The sequence below is a fragment of the Bos taurus genome, chromosome 12 (genome assembly GCF_002263795.3).
Source record: "Bos taurus isolate L1 Dominette 01449 registration number 42190680 breed Hereford chromosome 12, ARS-UCD2.0, whole genome shotgun sequence".
Lineage (NCBI taxonomy): Eukaryota > Metazoa > Chordata > Mammalia > Artiodactyla > Bovidae > Bos > Bos taurus.
In genome coordinates, this window is record NC_037339.1 from 50732193 (window position 1) to 50752659 (window position 20467).

The 20467-nt window shown below is 42.6% G+C and overlaps 1 protein-coding gene across 12 annotated transcripts in view; it reads left to right on the forward strand.

Moving 5' to 3' along the window:
- The window catches only part of LMO7 (LIM domain 7), a 220116-nt gene that overhangs the window by 55080 nt on the left and 144569 nt on the right, over positions 1-20467 (forward strand). For 7 of the 12 annotated variants that reach the window (XM_005213851.5, XM_059892261.1, XM_005213864.5 and 4 more), the window contains exon 2: positions 19687-19757. In XM_005213851.5, the coding sequence (XP_005213908.1) occupies positions 19687-19757 (71 nt within the window). The remainder of the gene's footprint in view (positions 1-19686; positions 19758-20467) is intronic. The other 5 variants (XM_059892260.1, XM_059892263.1, XM_059892265.1 and 2 more) reach the window with 1 other exon arrangement.

A 20467-nucleotide genomic window follows, 5' to 3' on the forward strand; every position in this document is an offset into this window, starting at 1 on the left:
TCGCATCTTACTCTACAGCTTGTCCAGCATCTTACCTTACTGCTGCAACTAAACCTGTTGATTTGAAAACAGGTTTTCAACCTCAAACCCCTTTCTTCCTTCTTACCAGCTGCCTGTCTCTGCTTCCCTCCCCTGCTTAGTGTAGTCTGCACGGGAGACTGTCTTCAGACTTGCTTTCTTGTCACATCTACATGGGAAAACCCAGCTGGCGACAGCCTGCTCAAATAGTCTTGACCTGGACACACTCCAGGTTGCCCAGCTAGTTTCTGAATCATTAGTTCTGTTAGTGTCTCCTTCTCTCTCTCTCTCTGCACGGCATGTGGGATCTTAGTTTCCTGACCAGGGGTCGAACCTGAATTGGAAGCACCCGCATCTTAGCCACTGGACCCCCAGGGAAGTGCATTACGCAGTATCTCTTAATGAGAGGTTATTTACCCAGGACCTGCAGGAGGGCTGATTTTCCCTCAATTCTTTTCCAGTTACCTCTGGATCCTGCACACATGTATACCTACTCAGTGTTCCTTCTGGGTTTTCCAGTCAAGTTTTAGGTCTTTCAACCTGTAATATCACTTCACACCAGTTATCACATGGCTGTGCCTTTTTCCACAATGTCTTCCCAGGAAAAAACCTCTCCAGATTTAACTAATTTCATCAAGGCTTTTATCCACAGCAGGCAAGACCAGTGACCTCCAGCCTTATTTTGACTTTAGACTTTGTCTGGATGCAATTCAGAAGCATCTTGCCTTGCTTAGACAAGCCAGACTTTGTCAGGCATTGTGCATACTCTTGTATAAGTTGGTCTGCTCATGTTGAGGATTCAGAGTATGTCTTTACAGAAGCTGTAGCTTGGCTTGATTTCTCAGGTTGAGATGCTAGAAAGTGGCGTGGAGGAGTATGTGTGTTGTGCTAAGTCTCTTCAGTTGCGTCCAACTCTTTGTGACTCCATGGACTGTAGGCCGCTAGGCTCCTCTGTCCTTGCGATTCTCCAGGCAAGAATACTGGAGTGGGTTTCCATGCCCTCCTCCAGGGAATCTTCTCGACCCAGGGATCCAACCCACATCTTTTACGTCTTCTGAATTGGCAGGAGGGTTCTTTACCACTAGCGCCAGCTGGGACGCCCATGGGAGAGTATGGTTCTCCCTAATCCATGACTCTGGCTCTCATTTTGGATCAAGTGTGTGGGTAGCTGTATGACTTAGTCTTTTGTGGTCATACAATCATCACAGTGGCCTGGAGCATCAGCTTAGGCTTCAGAAAAGAAGCAGGATTTGTGTCATAAACAGTGACCATTCTCATCCGTGAAAGCACTTATTAAACAGCCACATTTTGAAAAATGTCCAGATATAGATGAGTAAATAATGCAGGCGATTTTAGTCTTTTATTCCACTCTGACATTTGTTCTATTCTTAGCCTCTTTCTGGAATATGGGCTTTCGTGGTGTGGCCATGAAGGAATTCATCAAAATTTCATGCGGCCTGCGTGGGTCTCCATTGTCCGTGGCTGCCATCTGGCTCAGCCTCGGGCTGGGGTGATCATTATTTCATGCGCTCTCCCGCCCCCGTCCCTGCCGACACTGAATCTGTTTTCCTTCTGCTCCAGCTTTTCCATCTTCCGATTCTGTTCTCTGTTCCAGGATGTACGATGACTGTCATTATTCTCTGTTAGGGGAGGAAGATCTTAGTGAACGCTGGCTTTTGGCTTTTCCATTTCCCCTCAAGACATTAGTCTAGGCTCTCGTGTGCTGCCAGAAGCTCTCAGGTGTTTTTCCCCGGTGTAGGTACCATCTGTCTGAACTGGGACTCTGGTTTCCGGATCATGGCCTGAGAGGCAGGGAGTCATGGGCTCTCCCGTCTCCTCCCACTTTCCACAGCTGCTGGGTAGTGAGTGCCCTCATCTTTCTCTCATCACACCTATTTTTTTAAATTTTTCCCAGAAAGTCAATCATTTTTGGCTGAGCTGTGATCTCTGAATCTGAACTAAACATTCTCTGTGTACCTCACGCAGCAGTTTCTCTTTACTTCTCTCCTTTTGGCCTTTTGTTGTTGTTGTTCAGTTGCTCAGTCATGTCTGACTCTGCAAGACCCTGTGGACTGCAGCATGCCAGGCCTTTCTGTCCTTCACTACCTTCCAGAGTTTGCTTAGATTCATGTCCATTGAGTCAGTAATGTTATCTAACCATCTCATCCTCTGCCACTTCCTTCTCTTTTTGCCTTCAGTCTTTCCCAGCATCAGGGTCTTTTCTGGTAAGTTGGCTCTTCTTCTCAAGTGGCCAAAGTGTTGGAGCTTCAGCATCTAGCCTTCCAATGAATATTCAGTTTGGACCTTTAGGAGAAATGAATTGAGATTTTTTTTTTCTTTCAGAGATTTGCTGTTGTGCACTTTACACAGTGGGGTCAGGCAGCAAATGTGTAACCTGGATGGAGGTTCCTGACCTCCATAAAGTTTCAGTCTATGGCAGAAGAGCAGATAACTATGTGATGGTGACATGAGGCAGAACGGGGTAACTCCTGAATTAGTGGCTCAGAAAATCAATTTCCCAGAAGAGTAGAAAGAAGGAAAATTTCGGGGGTAGTGGTGTTTGGAGAAGACAGTGGAGGAGCATACTGTGAGTTGTTGAGATGGAGGGATGGAAGCATTAAAGGATGCTGATTTCTTGTGTTTACATAGAATCAAGGATCAAACCAGTCAATCCTAAAGGAAATTAATCCTGAATATTCATTGAAATGATTGATGCTGAAGCTGAAACTCCAATACTTTGGCCACCTGATGTAAAGAGCTGACTCATTAGAAACGACTCTGATGCTGGGAAAGATTGAGGGCAGGAGAAGGGGACGACAGAGGAAGAGATGGTTGGATGGCATCACCGACTCAATGGACATGAATTTGAGCATGATCCATGGAGAAGGCAATGGCACCCCACTCCAGTACTCTTGCCTGACAAATCCCATGGACGGAGGAGCCTGGTAGGCTGCAGTCCATGGGGTCGCTAGGAGTCGGACACGACTGAGCAACTTCACTTTCACTTTTCACTTCCATGCATTGGAGAAAGAAATGGCAACCCACTCCAGTGTTCTTGCCTGGAGAATTCCAGGGACGGGGCAGCCTGGTGGGCTGCCGTCTATGGGGTTGCACAGAGTTGGACACGACTGAAGTGACTTAGCAGCAGAAGCAGCAGCAGGAGATGGTGAAGGACAGAGGCCTGGCCTGATGCGGTCCATGGAGTTGCAAAGAATTGGACACGACTGAGTGAACAACAACAGAATCAAGGAATCACATGTGAGAATCCAGGGCTGAAAGACCTGGAGGGAGAGAAGGTGGGCTTAATCTACATGTCAAATGGACCTTTGGAAGATTCTGAGCAGTGGTTTTTTGGGTGATCAAGCCCTTTTTGTTTTTAAGGAATGATAGGCAGATAGCCTTTGAAATACAGAGCAGAGAAGGGGCAGGTTAAGGCAGGGTGATCAATCAGTTGTTGAAATGCTACATCTGCCAGAGGAGAAGCCCAGAACTTGGGTGGAGAGAATGATGTGGGTTTGAGGGACAGGAAGGTTCATGCTCGTGTTTTGAGTCTGGTCAGCTGGGCATCCTGGTATCAGGATTTCAGTAGAAGTGGGGTGTGGCTGTTCAGTCCTGGGTGAAAGGGAGGTCTGCTTTCCATGCAGGCTGTGTGGTGTTGTAAGTAAGGGCTCTCAGGAGGAAGGACAAGGGAGACGTGGAAGTGAGGCTGGAGGTGTGCTTGGGGGAAGGACAGGGCTACCTGCTTGGTGTTTGTAATTGAATGAGCAGAATTTAGGAGGTGGAGGGAGAACACTGAGCAGGTGACCTGAAGAATTTGGAAGGAGTGGTTGGCAGATCAGGCCTCACAGTTTCGAGGAGGTGAAGTAATCACGACGGAGAAGTTTTCCAGATTAACCCTCTCACCTCCCACACATTCTGTCACGCCCAGCTGCCCTCTGCCAGGAACCCTGCTGGGTTTGTCTAAACATTCAGGCATTTGGTTTTGCCTGAACATTCAGGCACATCTTCAATTTGTTATGCCTGCTTTTTAAATAAGCAGGGTGACAGTATATGGCCTTGGCATACTCCTTTCCCAGTTTTGAACCAGTCCTTTGTTTCATGTCCAGTTCTTGTTGCTTCTTGACCTGCACACAGGTTTCTCAGACACATTGAGGTACAATTGACAAATCAGATTGTAAGATATTTATCTTTTTTTGTTTTCACCAAATGTAGCTTGGTGTTATATTTTTAAGCTATTTTGTTGAATTTCTTAAAAAAATGCACTTGGATCTAGCCATTGAAAATAGAAAACGAATCCCCTAAGTGCAGTTTTGGAGAAGGAAATGGCAACCCACGCCAGTATTCGTGCCTTGAAAATCCCATGGACGGAGGAGCACGGTAGGCTCAGTCCATGGGGTCGCAAAGAGTCAGACACGACTGAGCGACTTCACTTAAGTGTAGTTTATGCCTCTGCAGTACCAGAAACTCGCCAGCAGGTGGTAGAAGAGAACAGGAACGGATTTCCTGCTTGGTTTCCAAATTCTTTTAGTAAATAAGACTCACAAGAACTCGAGATACCTAACGCTAAAGAGGTGTTTATTAGAGAGCATTCTTAGCAAGACTCAGTTATGGTGCTTCTGAAAAAGCTGGGCTGCCGGATGTCTGTCTAGACTGTTTGAATCAGGATCCCTGATGGCTGAGTTGGTAAAGAATCTGACTGAATCTGCCTGCAATGTAGGAGACTGCCATACAGGAGACCTGAGTTTGATCCCTGGGTCAGGAAGTTCCCCTGGAGAAGGAAATGGCTACCCACTGCAGTATTCTTGCCTGGAAAATTTCATGGGCAGAGGAGCTTGGCGGGCTGCAGCCCATAGGGTCCCAAAGAGTGGGACATCACTGAGCGACTGAACCATCGTCCCTTAGAGAAAGTCCTAAGACCCCTATTGTTTTTCAGGCACTGCAAGTGATTCTTTTACACACCAAATTGAGTCAACAAATGGGAGTCCTTCCCACTGGGCAGGAGTTATGCTGGGCCTTGAGGATACAATGAATAAGCTCCATATATTTTCAAACTGACATGCCTGCGGGGCCAGCCAGGTGGTGAGTGGAGCGAGGAAGGGTGGGCATAACGGATGGGAGGGTAGGGTCTGTGGCTGTCTGCAGAGTGTTCCCTCCCAGGCTGCCTGTCATTAACTCAGGGCAGCTGGCTGTGGCTATGAGTTAATGCATGCCCCGTGGGGCCAGACCATTTCTTTTTAGAGAGAAGCTGGTAAGGCAGATCTTTGCTTCCTATTTCCAAACTTCAGCATTCTGCATGGGCCAAACAAAACATGTGTTCAGGTTGGAGTCAGCCTTTTGGCTGTCATATCTCCTATAGGGACTTAGGCCGGTGGGGGAGCCACAAAGGCAAATATGCGCTTGCTTGCAGTGGTGTGAATGTCACGGGCAGCCAGGAGGAGAAGCTGCGGTGGGGGAAGGGGGCGTCTTCAGCACGGTGTGAGGGGGTCAGGCATGGTTCCTGACGTTGAGCTCTCAACGTCGGCTACTTTTGAGAAAGACAATCTCATTCACTGGTGCACGCAGAGTCTCTGTTATCCTATCCCAGGACACTCATAGCAGTCTTCTTACATGTCATTATACCAGAATACAGTTGTCCTTTGGTAACTGCGGGATTGGTTCTTGGATCCCTTGGTGATACCAAAATACAGGGATGCTCAAGTCCCGCATATATTGATAAAACGCCCTAGTACCGCCGGCCCTTTGCATTCGTGCATTCCACATTCCCAACCCACGGTGCAGAGGGCCAGCTGTTGTCGTTTGGTCGCTAAGTCATGTCAGACTCTCTGCGACCCCATGAATTGCAGCATGCCAGCCTTCCCTGTCCTTCACTGTCTCCCAGGGTTTCCTGGGCCAATCGTAGTGTTAAAGAAATTATTCTCAGTGCTTCAATTTTTGTAGTCTTGAATGATTCCAATAAAAAACTAAAGTTATTACTCAGCTACGGATATGTTAAACTGATCATTAGACATGTTACAGAACCCTGAGCAATATCTAGTTTTGAGATAATCTGGAAGCTTTACTGGTATATTAAGGCCCTAAAGAGAACACAAAAGAAGCTTTGTTCCTACAACTTGTTTAAAGAAAACTGACTTCTTAACCATTCTGTTGTGGGGAGGGAGTAATTAATTCACAACAGGAGCCAATGTGGAGGTGCTGTGGCCCTCTTTGTCACACCTTACATACATTTTCTGTTTTGAAATCATTTAAGTAAAGTGAACTATATATATAAAAAAAGGCCATAAATGGACTTAAGAAAACTTAGTGTTGTGAAATTGTTTAGCGATACTGCAAAGATGACACATTTAAAAATAGAAAGGTGCAGATATATAAAATGAAATGCCATAGTTAAAGCATTTCTGTATGTGAGGTAGTAAGATGAAAATTTCCCTTTGCAAATTTACACCTATTCCTATGAAATTACATATAAATTATTTTTTTAAGGTGGGTGAACATTTAGGAAGATAGTAAACAAGTTAATAGTTAACTTAGATTGAACTTTCTTTGTGTATGTTGTGTGAGATGGTGTTGAAGGCCTTTTAAAAAGCCATCTTTATTAAACTTGAATAAAATGCGCTAATTTTTAAGTGTACAGTTCATTGAGCTTTTTAAGAACATGTTTATTGAGATAGAATTCATGTACCATACAGTTCACTCTCTGTATACAGTTAATTGGTTTTTAATGTATTCAAGGAATTGTGCAACCCTCATCACTACCACTCCAGTACTCTTGCCTGGAAAACCCCATGGACGGAGGAGCCTGGTAGGCTGCAGTCCATGGCGTCGCTGAGGGTCAGACACGACTGAGCGACTTCACTTTCACTTTTCAGTTTCATGCATTGGAGAAGGAAATGGCAACCCGCTCCAGTGATCTTGCCTAGAGAATCCGAGGGACGGCAGAGCCTGGTGGGCTGCCGTCTATGGGGTCTCACAGAGTCGGACACGACTGAAGCGACTTAGCAGCAGCAGCAGCAGCATCACTGCCTAATTTCAGAACATTTTCATCACCCCACCAAGGACACCCTATACCCGTTAGCACTCACCCCCGTTCTTCCCTTCACTTAATCCCTGGTAACCACTAATGTACTCTGTGTTTCCGTGGATTTGCCTACCCTGGACATGTCACATGAATGGAATCTAACAATATGTGGCCTTTTGTGTTTGGTTTCTTTCAGTTAGCTTCATATATTTTCCAGGTTTGTCCATGGTGCAGATGTGTCAGTTCTTCATTCTATTTCGTGGCTGAATGATATTTTATTGTATGGTTTATACCATGTTTCTATTTATACATTCATCAGTTAATGAATTGGGTTATTTTCATTTTTGGGGGCTAACACGAATAATTCTGCTATGAACATTTATATACGAGTTCCTTGCGTGGGCATGTGTTTTTATTTTCTCTCAAATATGTACCTAAGAATAGGATTGTAATTATCTCTTTCTTCTTAGAAATTCATTGTTAAGTGGAAGGAAGGCTGACGATTGGGTACCAGAAGGCTGACGTTGGCTTGCAGTAGGAATTCATTGAGAATCATCTAGACGATTCCTGTGTCACAGTCCCCTCAAGGTCATCCCTTAATGCCAAACTTACACTGGGGAGTAAAGCATATCCTGGGTCCCAGGGGTGTAACTACCCATTTGAAGTTCATGTAAAATAAGTAGTGACTCTTACCGGTAATACAGACACACTGTTTCCCAGAATGAATGTTTCCCACAGTCATGACTCTCATAATAATTCACCAGGAGATAAGCAGGTAATTGTTGAGACTTGCTAATGTGTGTGAGACATTTCTGCACAAAACAATGATGTCTCTTGACTCTTGAGAACCCATGATTATATTAAGCATTTGAACTCTCCTTAAAATATCCTGATAGTGGATATTCACATCTCCATGTACCTTGTGTGCTATTTATTCAAAAACTCCTTGATCTAGGAGAAAAAAATAATTCATGCCCCAGACTAGTCTTTTGGTAAACTTTCTTTCTCTTGCAGTATTTTCCCTATTGTCTGCCACAGCATAAATTTGGAGTATGAACTGGTATTTATAGACAAAATGTACTTTATTCTCTAGAAGTAGTTTTTGTGATTGTTAACAGGACAAAGCATAGCTGTAAAACTTGAGCACATTTTTGTGTGTGATGTTTTTGGTGACTTTAACTAGCTGCTAATAGGGCTCAGATTGTCTTGGATTTCGTATCTAGATGAAACCTGGCTCATAAATTGTCAGCCCTGGAGCAAACTTTCATCCTTTGGTTTTATTTAGTTCTTTCCAGTTGTTTTCCATTTGTGGTTTATTAATACTTCTGGCTTAGCAAAAATATTTGGAGACTGTAAACTGAATGTTGGTAATGGTATTGGTAAGTGGCCACTTCTCCTGGACCAGAAGTTATGGTTAAACTCATGCTTTTTTTTTGCCCTCCCCCCCAAATCTGAGTGTAGTTGGCATTTGGCCTAATGATGATTGAGTGAGAATTTGGAGTGTATATAAAGACAGTTGGCTTTTAATTATCCAGGATCACACCAGGAGCTGTGTACTTGCTGTTCGTCTTCCTTTCTGACTGCTTGAAGACTTGGGGAGCTTCCCAGGAGAAGTAGGGTGGAGAGGTGTAATTTACAGTAGCCGCTGAGACTGAGGGCTTACTGTGGGCAGTGGGGCAGAAAATGTTTAGATGTTTAGATTTTCTACCACTATGAGCCTTTTGGGTTCCATTTAGAATTCTGTGATCTGTGCAATTCTCATACCAGTACCTTGGAAGATGGTGAGCTGGCTTTGGTTTTGCTATCAAGTAATATTAGCATTGGTAAAAAGAGTCCTAGTATATGTCAGGATACTGTGTAGAACAATGCCAGATCTTAAGAGACGCCAGTGACTTGTGAATTATGTCACTTAAAGCAATGCTGAATATACAATATAAGCTAACCAAGAACTTACTGTAATTCAAAGGGTTAATTAACCACATTTTAGAGAGATGCCTAGGCTTAAAATACCACTTTAACCACATATTTCAAAACAGGGTTAGACTTTTAAAGAGGAATTTCCAAGAATTGCTTTATCTGTTTCTATCCCCAGTGCCAAGCACCAGGCCAGGTGCATGCATAGCCATTGTCATTGCGTGGGTTTTGAATGAGTGACTAACCAAATACTTTCTTAGCATTTTAGTTAAAATTAAGAAGGATTACTTAAATGGAAAGCTGAATTCTAATGTTTTCTTCAGTCTGGAAAAATTTTATGTAGCAAATCAGTGGTGAACAGCTCTCAACATTGAGGTTTTCATTTAAGAATATTCCTTTTTAAAAATGTGTATCACTAGTGATAGTTCTTGAGCTACTGCTGAAACTAGGGTGAGTGATTTTGGGAACTGAGGCAAGTTCTTCTAAAACACAGCCATTCCCTACTCCCCTACCCCCCAGACACTTGAAGTTTAACCATCAATTATGCCTTTTGGCGGGTCTTGTTCTTCCTCGCCTAAAATATTTGTAGTGCGAATATTCACTGCAAGAGTAATTAGATTTAACATAAGTAACTAGTATGTGTAAGCTGTATTTCAACCAGTGAGAAGTTGAAAGACAGTCCTACCCTTGAGAGTGTGCAGAGTAGGCTGGGTGGGCCTGGTAGGTTCCTAATTACACTGTAATGTTCACTCAGTGGTTCCATAGACACTCACTGGATGCTCCCTGCCTGTTACGTAAGGACCAGCCTAGGTCCCAAAGTAAGCATTCGTGCTGTGTGCGTGATCAGTTGCGTCTAACTCTTTGCATCCCCACAAATTGTAGCCCGCCAGGCTCCTCTGTCCATGGGATTTCCCAGGCAAAGATACTGGAGTGGATTGCCATTTCCTTCTCCAGGGGATTTTCTGGACCCAGGGATCAAACCCGAGTCTTTTGCACTGGCAGGCAGACTGTTTACCACTAGTGCCACCTGGGAAGTCCTTACCATAGCGTAACTCAGTTTTTCATGTCAAGATGGGGTGAAAACATTCACCATATTGAGTTGCTGTGGAGACTAAGGGAGATTGTGCACAAAGCAAACAGAGACAATGTTGACTGTTGTAATCCTGGGACCTCTTATGTAGCTGAGAAGACTGAGGCCTGAGGAAATTGGGAGACTTTATTTACTCATTTACATGAAGAGAGTCTGACTCCCATCTCAGCTTCTCTGACTTCAGATTTTTATTCAGTCAGTTCAGTCGCTAAGTCATGTCCGACTCTTTGCGACCCCACGGACTGTAGCACACTAGGCTTCCCTGTCCTTCACTATCTCCTGGAGTTTGCTCAAATTCACTTCCATTGAGTCGGTGATGCCATCCAACATCTCATCCTCTGTAGTCCCCTTCTCCTCCTGCCTTCAATCTTTTCCAGCATCAGGGTCTTTTCCAATGAGGAGTCGGCTCTTCTCATCACATGGCCAAAGTATTGGAGCTTCAGCATCAGTCCCTCCAGTGAATATTCAGGGTTGATTTCCTTTAGGATCGACTGGTTTGGTCTCCTTGCAATCCAAGGGCCTCTCAAGAGTCTTCTCCAACACCACAGTTTGAAGTCAGCTTCTCTGACTTCAAATTTTTATTAGGGTAGTTTAAAAAGGGCAGAGCCCAGACTCAAAGATACTGAAAACAAGTTTATGGTTACCAAAGGGGAAATGTGTGGCAGGGGAAGGGATAAAATCAGGAGTGTGGGATGAGCATGCACATCCTACTATATATAAAACAGGTAACCAACAAGGACCTACTGTATAGCACAGGGATCTCTACTCAATATTCTGTAGTAACCTGTATGGGAAAAAAGTCTGAAAAAGAATGAATATATGCAGGTGTATAACTGAATCACTTTGCTATACACCTGAATCAAACTAACATTGTAAGTCAGCTATACTCCAATAAAATAAAAATAATAAAAAGGACAGAGTGCATTCTTTTGGGAAGAATTGGCTTCTCTATTATTGTGAATAACCTTTTCAATAATTTTACTCTGGGCAAGGAAAGAGCTAGGAGGTAGACACATATCTATTTAAATTATGTTTAGTTTTTTCCTAATATTTTCAACTGTGTGCCATAATCCTTGCATGTATAGGTTTTTAGCATGACAATGAGGTTTGTCAAAGTTATTGAGTCATAAGTAATATGGACGTCTCCTGGAATTCGTTGTAAAAATTGGACCTGTTTTGTGGTGTCATGGGGATTATAGAATGATTATATTATATTAAATGAAGTTTGATGGAAAAAGGAGGGAAGGGTGTTTTTATCTCTTTGGCAGCTTTTCAGACCAAAAACATAGCAGCTTCTTGATGTGCGCTGGCCCGGGGTGTGTCTCTGGAAACCATACCCTGTAAGGGCGCTCTCACTGGAAGGTAGATGCTAGATTCTGTCCCTAAATGGAACAATTAAGGCAGACCCATTGTTTGTGAATTGTTCCATAATGTTCCTGTGATCCACAGTGGCTTCTGATGCTGTGTTCCTCGGATTTTTGTTGTTATTTGTTTTTTGGCATGACTTACATGAATATGATTGGCGTGATGATGATCATATGCGTGTATCTTAAATCTCTTGATCTAATAGATGACCAATCAATTAGTAACTTACTTTGGAATCCACTGTGAGCCCAGCTGAAGCTCATCAGCTAGGTTTTGTCAGCAAACATCCTTTCCCCTCCAGTGGGCCCTGTGTTTTTGCACTGTGATTCACACAAAAACGTGGTCTAGAGTGCTTTGGGGATTCTAAACGTCTTTGAAATGGCTACTTAAAAGGAACTGAAAAGTTTAAAAGAGGCGAGTGCCTGCTGACTTGTGTTAATGAGTATTTTGCTGATAACCAGTCTGGTATGAAGTAGGCTTTGAGAAGTTCCCAGAATGTTTGGGATTTAAGACATGTGGATTTCATGGCCAGAACCGGAACTGAGAACTGAAGCTGTAGAGAAACTTGGTGCTTATATATTGGTGGCCAATCTCATCCAGCAAGAAGATTAAAATAAAGCCCCAAACAAAACAGTAAAGGGTATGAAGATCATTCCCATTGGTTTATTAAATATATTTCATAGCAAAAGAAATGGCTTTTTTGACATTTGCCAACTTGGCACTTACTGAGGATGTGTTTGGTTGGTAGGTATTTTCTTTCACAACATATGCCCTTTAAAAATTTCCTATCAGGACTTCCCCTGGTGGCCCAGTGGTTAAGAATCTTCCTTCTGATGCAGGGGACGCAGGTTTGATCTCTGGTCAGGGAACTAAGATCCTACATGCTGTGACCAAGACCAACGCAGTCAAATAAATAAATACCTAAAAAACAAAAAGACTTCCTATCAAGGGTTTCTTTGGAGGCTACAGGTGGTAGGACAGGTTTGGCTGTGGTGTTTGTGCAGAGTGAGCTTTCTGCCACACTGTTCTGCCCTTAACATGCCCAGGGGGAGTAATTATAACTTCACAGGAAGCATCTCACCCGAGAACCTCAGACTTGGCCCTGTCACTTCTCAGCTTCTTTCCAGCAGGTTGGGCATTCAGCACACAGGGGCACATGGCTCCAAGATGCACTGGCCTCAACTATAGTGTATAGTCCTTTTTCTCCCCCTTTTCTTTTTGAAGGGGTCAAATATTTTCACATATCATTTGTAGGCTCTAAAATAGGTATGGCAAATACATCTTTCCGTTTGAAAATTAGAGGACTGAGCAATAACTTATTAGAAGTGTGTGGTGTGAGATGGATCCAGGATTGAATCCTAGATGAAATCTGATGTATGTTTTCACTTATTTCAAGTGGTAATGATTTTGTTTTAACTTCTTTAGGAAGATATGGAAAGGGACAAGGAAGAAGAAAGAAAACAAGTTTTTATAGAAGAGAAGGTGTGGCTGTTTGGTGACATAGTGATTACTCCTGTTTGCGTTGACTTTTGATAGCTCATTGGGAAACAGGTGGTTTATATTTAGTCCTATGAATCACAGCCTCATACATAAAATGCATCACACCTCAAATAGCTTGCTAATGAGTGTGGTTCAAAATTATTGAAAAACACAATGAGTAATTGTTGGATTAGAACTACCAATTTCTCTTTCAAGATTTTGTAACTGCATTTAGCATACTGAATTCTTCAAATATAGATGGGTTCACATTTTTAAAGTATGATTTCATTTTTTTTGTTTTTTTGGGGGGGGAAAAAACCCCAAAACTACCTTGACTCTATTTTGAGGTCCTTTCTAGATCTCTGTATTTTTTTTTTTTTAATATTTTCCAAGATTTAGAAGGTAGTCTAGTGGAGGTTTATAATGTGGTAAGTCAGTTTCGTACTTTTAAGTAAAGGATGTTACCTCTGGCAACATGGACTTTTTCTTTGTTTGCTATGATGAAACTTTTTATCTTCATTCTACAGATGCGTCATAATAGCTAATTGTACTACCATTGGTGAATGCTCTTCCTGAATTGGGCAAGCTCTGAGGGCTGCATAACAGTAATCCATATAATTCTCTGTGCAACCCTGTGACCTAGGTACTTTGTACTGCATCTGTGAGAAAACAAAGAGGTTAAGCACCCTGGTCCAGGGTTACAGGTAGGAAGTGGGGTGGTGGGGGGTGGGGCTTCACAAACTCCAGGGCTCCACCCTGGCCTCACCTGGCCATGGTAGGGGCCTCTCTGTGTGTTTCTTAAGGAACGTGATCCAGGCAACTGCTGTAGATGGAAAATCCCTTCTATGAATTTCTCTTTTCAGTTTAAAGCTCTTGGAAGAATTTTTTGTTGTAATTTCTTAGGAGAGGTCTTGATGTGTTTATATGTATATGGATATGTAAACTGCTAATGAAAAATTTTACTTGACAGTGATCAGATGTTTTTCATTGTTGAGGCTGAGGTAGATAGTATATACAGTGTGAGCATTATCATGTTCATGAAAATGTCAGGAGAAATGCTGAAGCCATTTACAGATAACTTTTCATTTTATTAACATTTAGAGTACATTTTCTCTCTCTCTTTCTCTCTAATACACACACAAACATATGCACAATCGTTATGTGTTCAGACTCAAGTCTTTTATTTTCAGGAACATTGAAAAAATTAACTCAACATTTTTTGTTTACTGAGTTAACTTTTTCGTACACTTAACAGTGGGGGATTATTTTTGAAGTCACACAGATGGAAGACAACTTCATGTGTTTTAGTTTAGAAGCACTCTGTGTCTGATGCAATTGAGACATTCTCTTACTGAGTGCTTGCAAAATACTGTAGGTTTTTGGTGTCTGTTCCATGTGGATGGTTCTGTAACTTTCTAGAAAGTTAAACTTTCTGAACCTCAACCTTCTTACTAGTGACAGAGGAATGGTAAGGATTATTAAACTTTCAGATTATATGCATTTCATAGATAATGAGAAAAATTACCTACCTGAAAGCTGGTGTCCTTTTCTTTATCCTAAAATGTAGGTCAAGAAATTGACCTAAACCTGATGGAATCTGACTTCTTCTGAATGTCATAAAAATTTAATTTGTGTATTGCATAAGAAACACTGTGGTTACTATAGCAGAATCAGTTCAGTTCAGTTCAGTTGCTCAGTCGTGTCCGACTCTTTGTGACCCCATGAATCACAGCACGCCAGGCCTCCCTGTCCATCACCAACTCCCAGAGTTCACTGAGACTCACGTCCATCAAGTCAGTGATGCCATCCAGCCATCTCATCCTCTGTCGTCCCCTTCTCCTCCTGCCCCCAATCCCTCCCAGCATCAGAGTCTTTTCCAATGAGTCAACTCTTCACATGAGGTGGCCAAAGTATTGAAATTTCAGCTTCAGCATCAATCCTTCCAATGAACACCCAGGACTGATCTCCTTTAGGATGGACTGGTTGGATCTCCTTGCAGTCCAAGGGACTCCCAAGAGTCTTCTCCAACACCACAGATCAAAAGCATCCATTCTTCGGTGCTCAGCCTTCTTCACAGTCCAACTCTCACATCCATACGTGACCACTGGAAAAACCATAGCCTTGACTAGACAGACCTTTGGTGGCAAAGTAATGTCTCTGCTTTTTGATATGCTATCTAGGTTGGTCATATATACATAAGCAAAAAAATACTATAATTAGCTATAATTCTGCAACTTAGAAATCATTGCTGTTAATATTTTTAGTCTATATTTATATAATGCACACATATTTATGCATATTTACATAATGCATAGAATTATAGAAATTGGGATCATACTCTGTACTTTTTCACAAATTGCCTTATAATGAATATGTTAAGTATTCTTTATAAGTGATAAATATACTTTTCTGACATGAGTTTAAGTTTCATGCAGTTTTGTTTTATGGTTATATAACAGTTTATCCAGTTTCTTTTTATTGGGCATTCAGAGTGTTTTTAGTTGTTGCTATTATGCAAAATCCTGTGAAGCAGTTCTTCGGGTGTCTTGTCCTGTCCTTACCTGTCTTAGTATAAATCCCTAGATCTGCACATAGTGTGCCCCAAAGTAGCGTGTTTAAGATGTCAGGTACGTTTCATACACTGCCTTCTAGAATAGTGGTGTCATTTTATATTATGTTCAGTAGTGTATGCTGCTGCTGCTAAGTCTCGTCAGTCATGTCCGACTCTGTGCGACCCCATAGACGGCAGCCCACCAGGCTCCCCCATCCCTGGGATTCTCCAGGCAAGAACACTGGAGTGGGTTGCCATTTCCCTCTCCAATGCGTGAAAGTGAAAAGTAAAAGTAAGTCGCTGAGTCGTGTCCGACTCTTAGCGACCCCATGGACTGCAGCCCACCAGGCTCCTCCGTCCATGGGATTTTCCAGGCAAGAGTACTGGAGTGGGGTGCCATTGCCTTCTCCATCAGTAGTGTATAGAACATGCCAAATTCCCATGTCCTCAAAATATAAACTTTTAAGAATCTGTTTAGTTTTGTAAATATAGTGTAAATGGAATCAGGTCTTATATCATTATTTAGATTTTGATTAAGTATCTTTTTAAAAAATTTTTTTTAAATTTTATTTTATTTTTAAACTTTACAATATTGTACAAAATTGTACAATATTGTAAACTTTACAATAATGTTTTGCCAAACATCAAAATGAATCCGCCACAGGTATACATGTGTTCCCCATCCTGAACCCTCCTCCCTCCTCCCTCCCCATACCATCCCTCTGGGTCGTCCCAATGCACCAGCCCCAAGCATCCAGTATTGTGCATAGAACCTGGACTGGCGACTCGTTCTATATATGATATTATACGTATTTCAAGGCCATTCAAGTATCTATAAATGAGTGGGCTTCTGGAGTGGACAGTGGTAAAGAATCCACCTATAGAATGCAGAAAATAAAAGAAACACAGGTTCAATCCCTGAGTCGGGAAGATCCCCTGAAGTAGGAAATTGCAACCAGCTCCAGTATTCTTGCCTGGAAAATTCCATAGACAGAGGAGCCTGGTGGACTATTGTCCATGGGTGGCGAAGAGTCCGACATAATTGAGCATGCACACACATGTGCATGTAGAAAGAAGAGTACATTCATGTTTTGACATATGGAGGGAGATGCTCTTAACTCTGCTACATACTATGATTTTGCCTTTCTGTTGTCTTTTTGGAGAAACTTACCATTCTGATAGTTGGGTTTTTCTGAATATCTCTATGTATTCCATTATTTCTACTTTGTTAATATTCTGAATCTAACTCAGTGTTGTCTGTACAGTACAAAGGTATTCTTTTGAGGGTTAATTATTGCAGTCTGTTGCTGGGTGTTACTCGAAGGTTGATGCATGTAATGAGGTTAAGCATATACCACTGTGAGCCACCCTTAGGTACTTGATTGCACAGCATCTTGGCCATTATTAACAAATAGGTGATATTAATCCAGTTTCAGATGCACAGACTAGGGTTCATGGAGGTGGTTCTGCTTGCTTAAGATCACACAGCTACACGATAATGAAAGTGGAATTTGAATATGCTTTTGTCTGGCTTGAGCCCTTTCTCTTTCCATTTCATCACTCGCTACACTGCCTCTTGACTGGCCCATCCAGTGCTGTTGACTGTCACTCTGCTCTCTGTGTGTCTTCGGGGCACACGCCTTTTTCCTTCTCCCTCACTACTTTTAATCTACCTTGACTTAGGAACATAGTCTACAGAGAGTTTCAGTGGTGGATAATTAAGAATTTGTAGCTCTGAGGGGCTTTCCTGTGACTGACTAGAGAGAATGGACTTTGACATTGGCTTTGGTTATTCCTGGGACTTGTTCATGTTTTTTAGCTTTGGGTAGGAGTTTCCAGGGCTTCACAGGTGGTGCTAGTGGTAAAGAACCCAGCTGCTAACGCAGGAGATATAAGAGACTGTGGATTTGGTCCCTGGGTTAGGAAGATTCCCTGGAGAAGGGTATTTCAAACCCACTCCAGTGTTCTTGCCTGGAGAATCCCATGGACAGAGGAGCCTGGCAGGCCATAATCTACAGGGTCACAAAGAGTCAGACACGACTGAAGCGATTTAGCACGCATGCAGGAGTTCCCAGATAAATGAGATGTTACTGTGTTTTCACTAGCTGCGATCAGTACTCACTTTGAGTTTTTTGGATCTTTTTTGGGAAATTCAGAAGAGTTTGTGCCTCACGGGTTAGCTGGGATAACCCATGAGACATTTGAGGTAACTCCTGAAGGAATATACCGTTCCATTTGGATATGTTTTAATGCACTTTTAAACTCTGTGTTTTATTTCTGTGGCTGTGAGCTCCTTGCATTTTTTTTAAGGTCTCTACCCACTATCCAGGTAAGTGCATCTAACGGAGACACTCAGCAAATGTTTAATTCATGCAGCGATGTATCCCTTCTTAGAGAATGCCCTTTGTAGGAAAGGATCTGCTACTTCCTGCAGCTGAAAGTGTCACCTCTGGCCCAGGCTCCTGTCCTTATTTCTAGAACCAGCTTATGAGAAACTACCTTTAATGCTAGACAGAGCCATTGTTTTGTCAGTTACCCATTGTTATGAGTAGTGATGGCACTCCTGGGTGTTGTGGAAAAGATACAGAAGATATACAGGGACTGGAAGTGGACTGTAAAGCTGTCAGTGGTGAGTCAGGACAGCAGGAGCTTTAGAGTTCACCGAGGGTTTAAGATTAGTGACTTTCCAATCAGGCTTCAGAGATTGGATTTCTTCCTGAAGTGGTGGTAGAGCAAGGCCTCTGCTTGTGGGTGGTGGGTCCATCTGTAGGGCTGCTGCTGTCCCAGCTGCTTGGTGCATCTGCCAACACCCTTGGCAGGGGTCCCAGTCCTAGGAGGTCCTTGGAGCAGCCTTCCCTGAATGGCTTCCATTTTCTCTTCTACTGTTGTCCCAGTGTTTTTGAATCGATGCGTTTGAAGTGTGGTGTTGAAGAAGACTCTTGAGAGTCCCTTGGACTGCAAGGAGATCAAACCAGTCAATTGTAAAAGAAATCAACCCTAACTATTCATTGGAAGGACTGATGCTGAGCTTCCCAGGTGGCGCTAGTGGTAAAGAACCTGCCTGCCAATGCAGGAGACATAAGAGACCCAGGTTTGAGCCCTGGGTCAGGATGATCCCCTGGGGGAGGAAATGGCAACCCACTCCAGTATTCTTGCCTTGAGAATCCCATGGACAGAGGAGCCTGGCAGGCTGCAGCCCACAGGGTTGCAAAGAGTTGGACACTACTGAAGTGACTTAGCACGCACAGACTGATGTTGAAGCTCCAATACTTTGATCACCTGATGCCAAGAGCTGACTCAGGGAAAAGACCCTGATGTTGGGAAAGATTGAAGGCAACAGGAAAAGGGGGCAGCAGAGAATGAGCTGGTTAGATAGCACTGACTCTGTGAACATGAATCTGAGCAAACTCCAGGAGATAGCGAAGGACAGGGAAGCCTGGCATGCTGCATCCATGGAGTCTCAAGAGTCAGACATGACTTAGCAACTGAACATTCTCTCTATGGGATCCCCTTTCCTCCAACCACTCACCCTCAAAAGGCAGGGGAAGATAGAATTGGTAGACGTTTTCTCAGCAGTTTCACGAAGAACATTGTTAGTAACCATAGGCATGGCCTGCTCATATATAAAAGCCCCAAGTGTGGACTTGTCTGTTTAAAGTATATACCATATTCCCTCTCTCTGTTGTCTGTCAGTGTCAGGATTTAATGATTTTCTTTTTAGGATATTACAGTAAATAGCTCTTTACACAAATCAGGGACATTTCATGAGGATGTTTAAGTATAGTCATATCCTTAAACATATTAGCCCTCTGCTATACATCTTTGTAGTGAAACTTGAGGGATTTCAGAGTGGAATTGAAATTAATGATGTGTGTGTATAGTTGATATTTCAAGGTTATACCTTAATTTGGTTTTATTTACCATTAGTAGCATAGGTTGCTTTTAGGCTTTTTAAAAATAGAAAATATGCTAGAAATAAAGCTTCTAAGTTTTGTTTATCCTGCATAAAATGGTTGTATTATAGAGAACACTTGCTGTGGTTTTTTCTGTTTATATTTGTTCATACTAAAGTCGTTAACCACTCTCTGTGTAACATAGAAATGCACGTACAATTTCCTATGTGGAACAACTTTTGGTGATATCTGCACATTCTTTAAGTATGACTCTGGATGCCTATTAATTAATCTGATACTGAATTTGACTTGTGTATTATTCCTGATTAAGAGAAAATTAATCCCCAAATCTGTCTTTCAGGCAGTAACAGAGAAGAATTTCGAGACAAAGGATTTTCGAGCCTCTCTAGAGAATGGTGTTCTGTTGTGTGAGTAAGTATTTAAAGCATTTAAAAAATAATTCAAAAGCAAAGGTGTGTGTGTATCTGTGTGTGTGCACACGTGCATGTTATGAGGGGTCTTATCCCCCACTCCGTGGCCACTATAGTCACTGACATGTTTTCCTGGTAACAAGTGAGATTTGATCCCTGCAAATCGACACCCCACAGTACCAGATAGTAGGAGGGGTTATCGGTCTCTGTATCTACAGATAGCATTAGTGAAATATATATTATTTTAAATTAGTAAACAAGAAAGATTCTATTATTGCTTGATGGGCCAGTAGTGGTGGATGGTTGAGGAGAAAGCCTTATCACATAACACCAGCTCTCACTTGCTGTGAGTATTCTAATATATAGAGTTGCCTGGTTTAGAAGTTAATATGTAACTTGTTTCCTTCATCAGTACATAGTGATAATTATAGAACAACTTTCAGTCAGTTCAGTTCAGTCGCTCAGTCGTTGTCTGACTCTTTGCAACCCCATGAATCGCAGCTCACCAGGCCTCCCTGTCCATCACCAACTCCCAGAGTTCACTGAGACTAACGTCCATCAAGTCAGTGATGCCATCCAGCCATCTCATCCTCTGTCGTCCCCTTCTCCTCCTGCCCCCAATCCCTCCCAGCATCAGAGTCTTTTCCAATGAGTCAACTCTTCGCATGAGGTGGCCAAAGTATTGGAGTTTAGCAAATTTCTTCTTTGAAC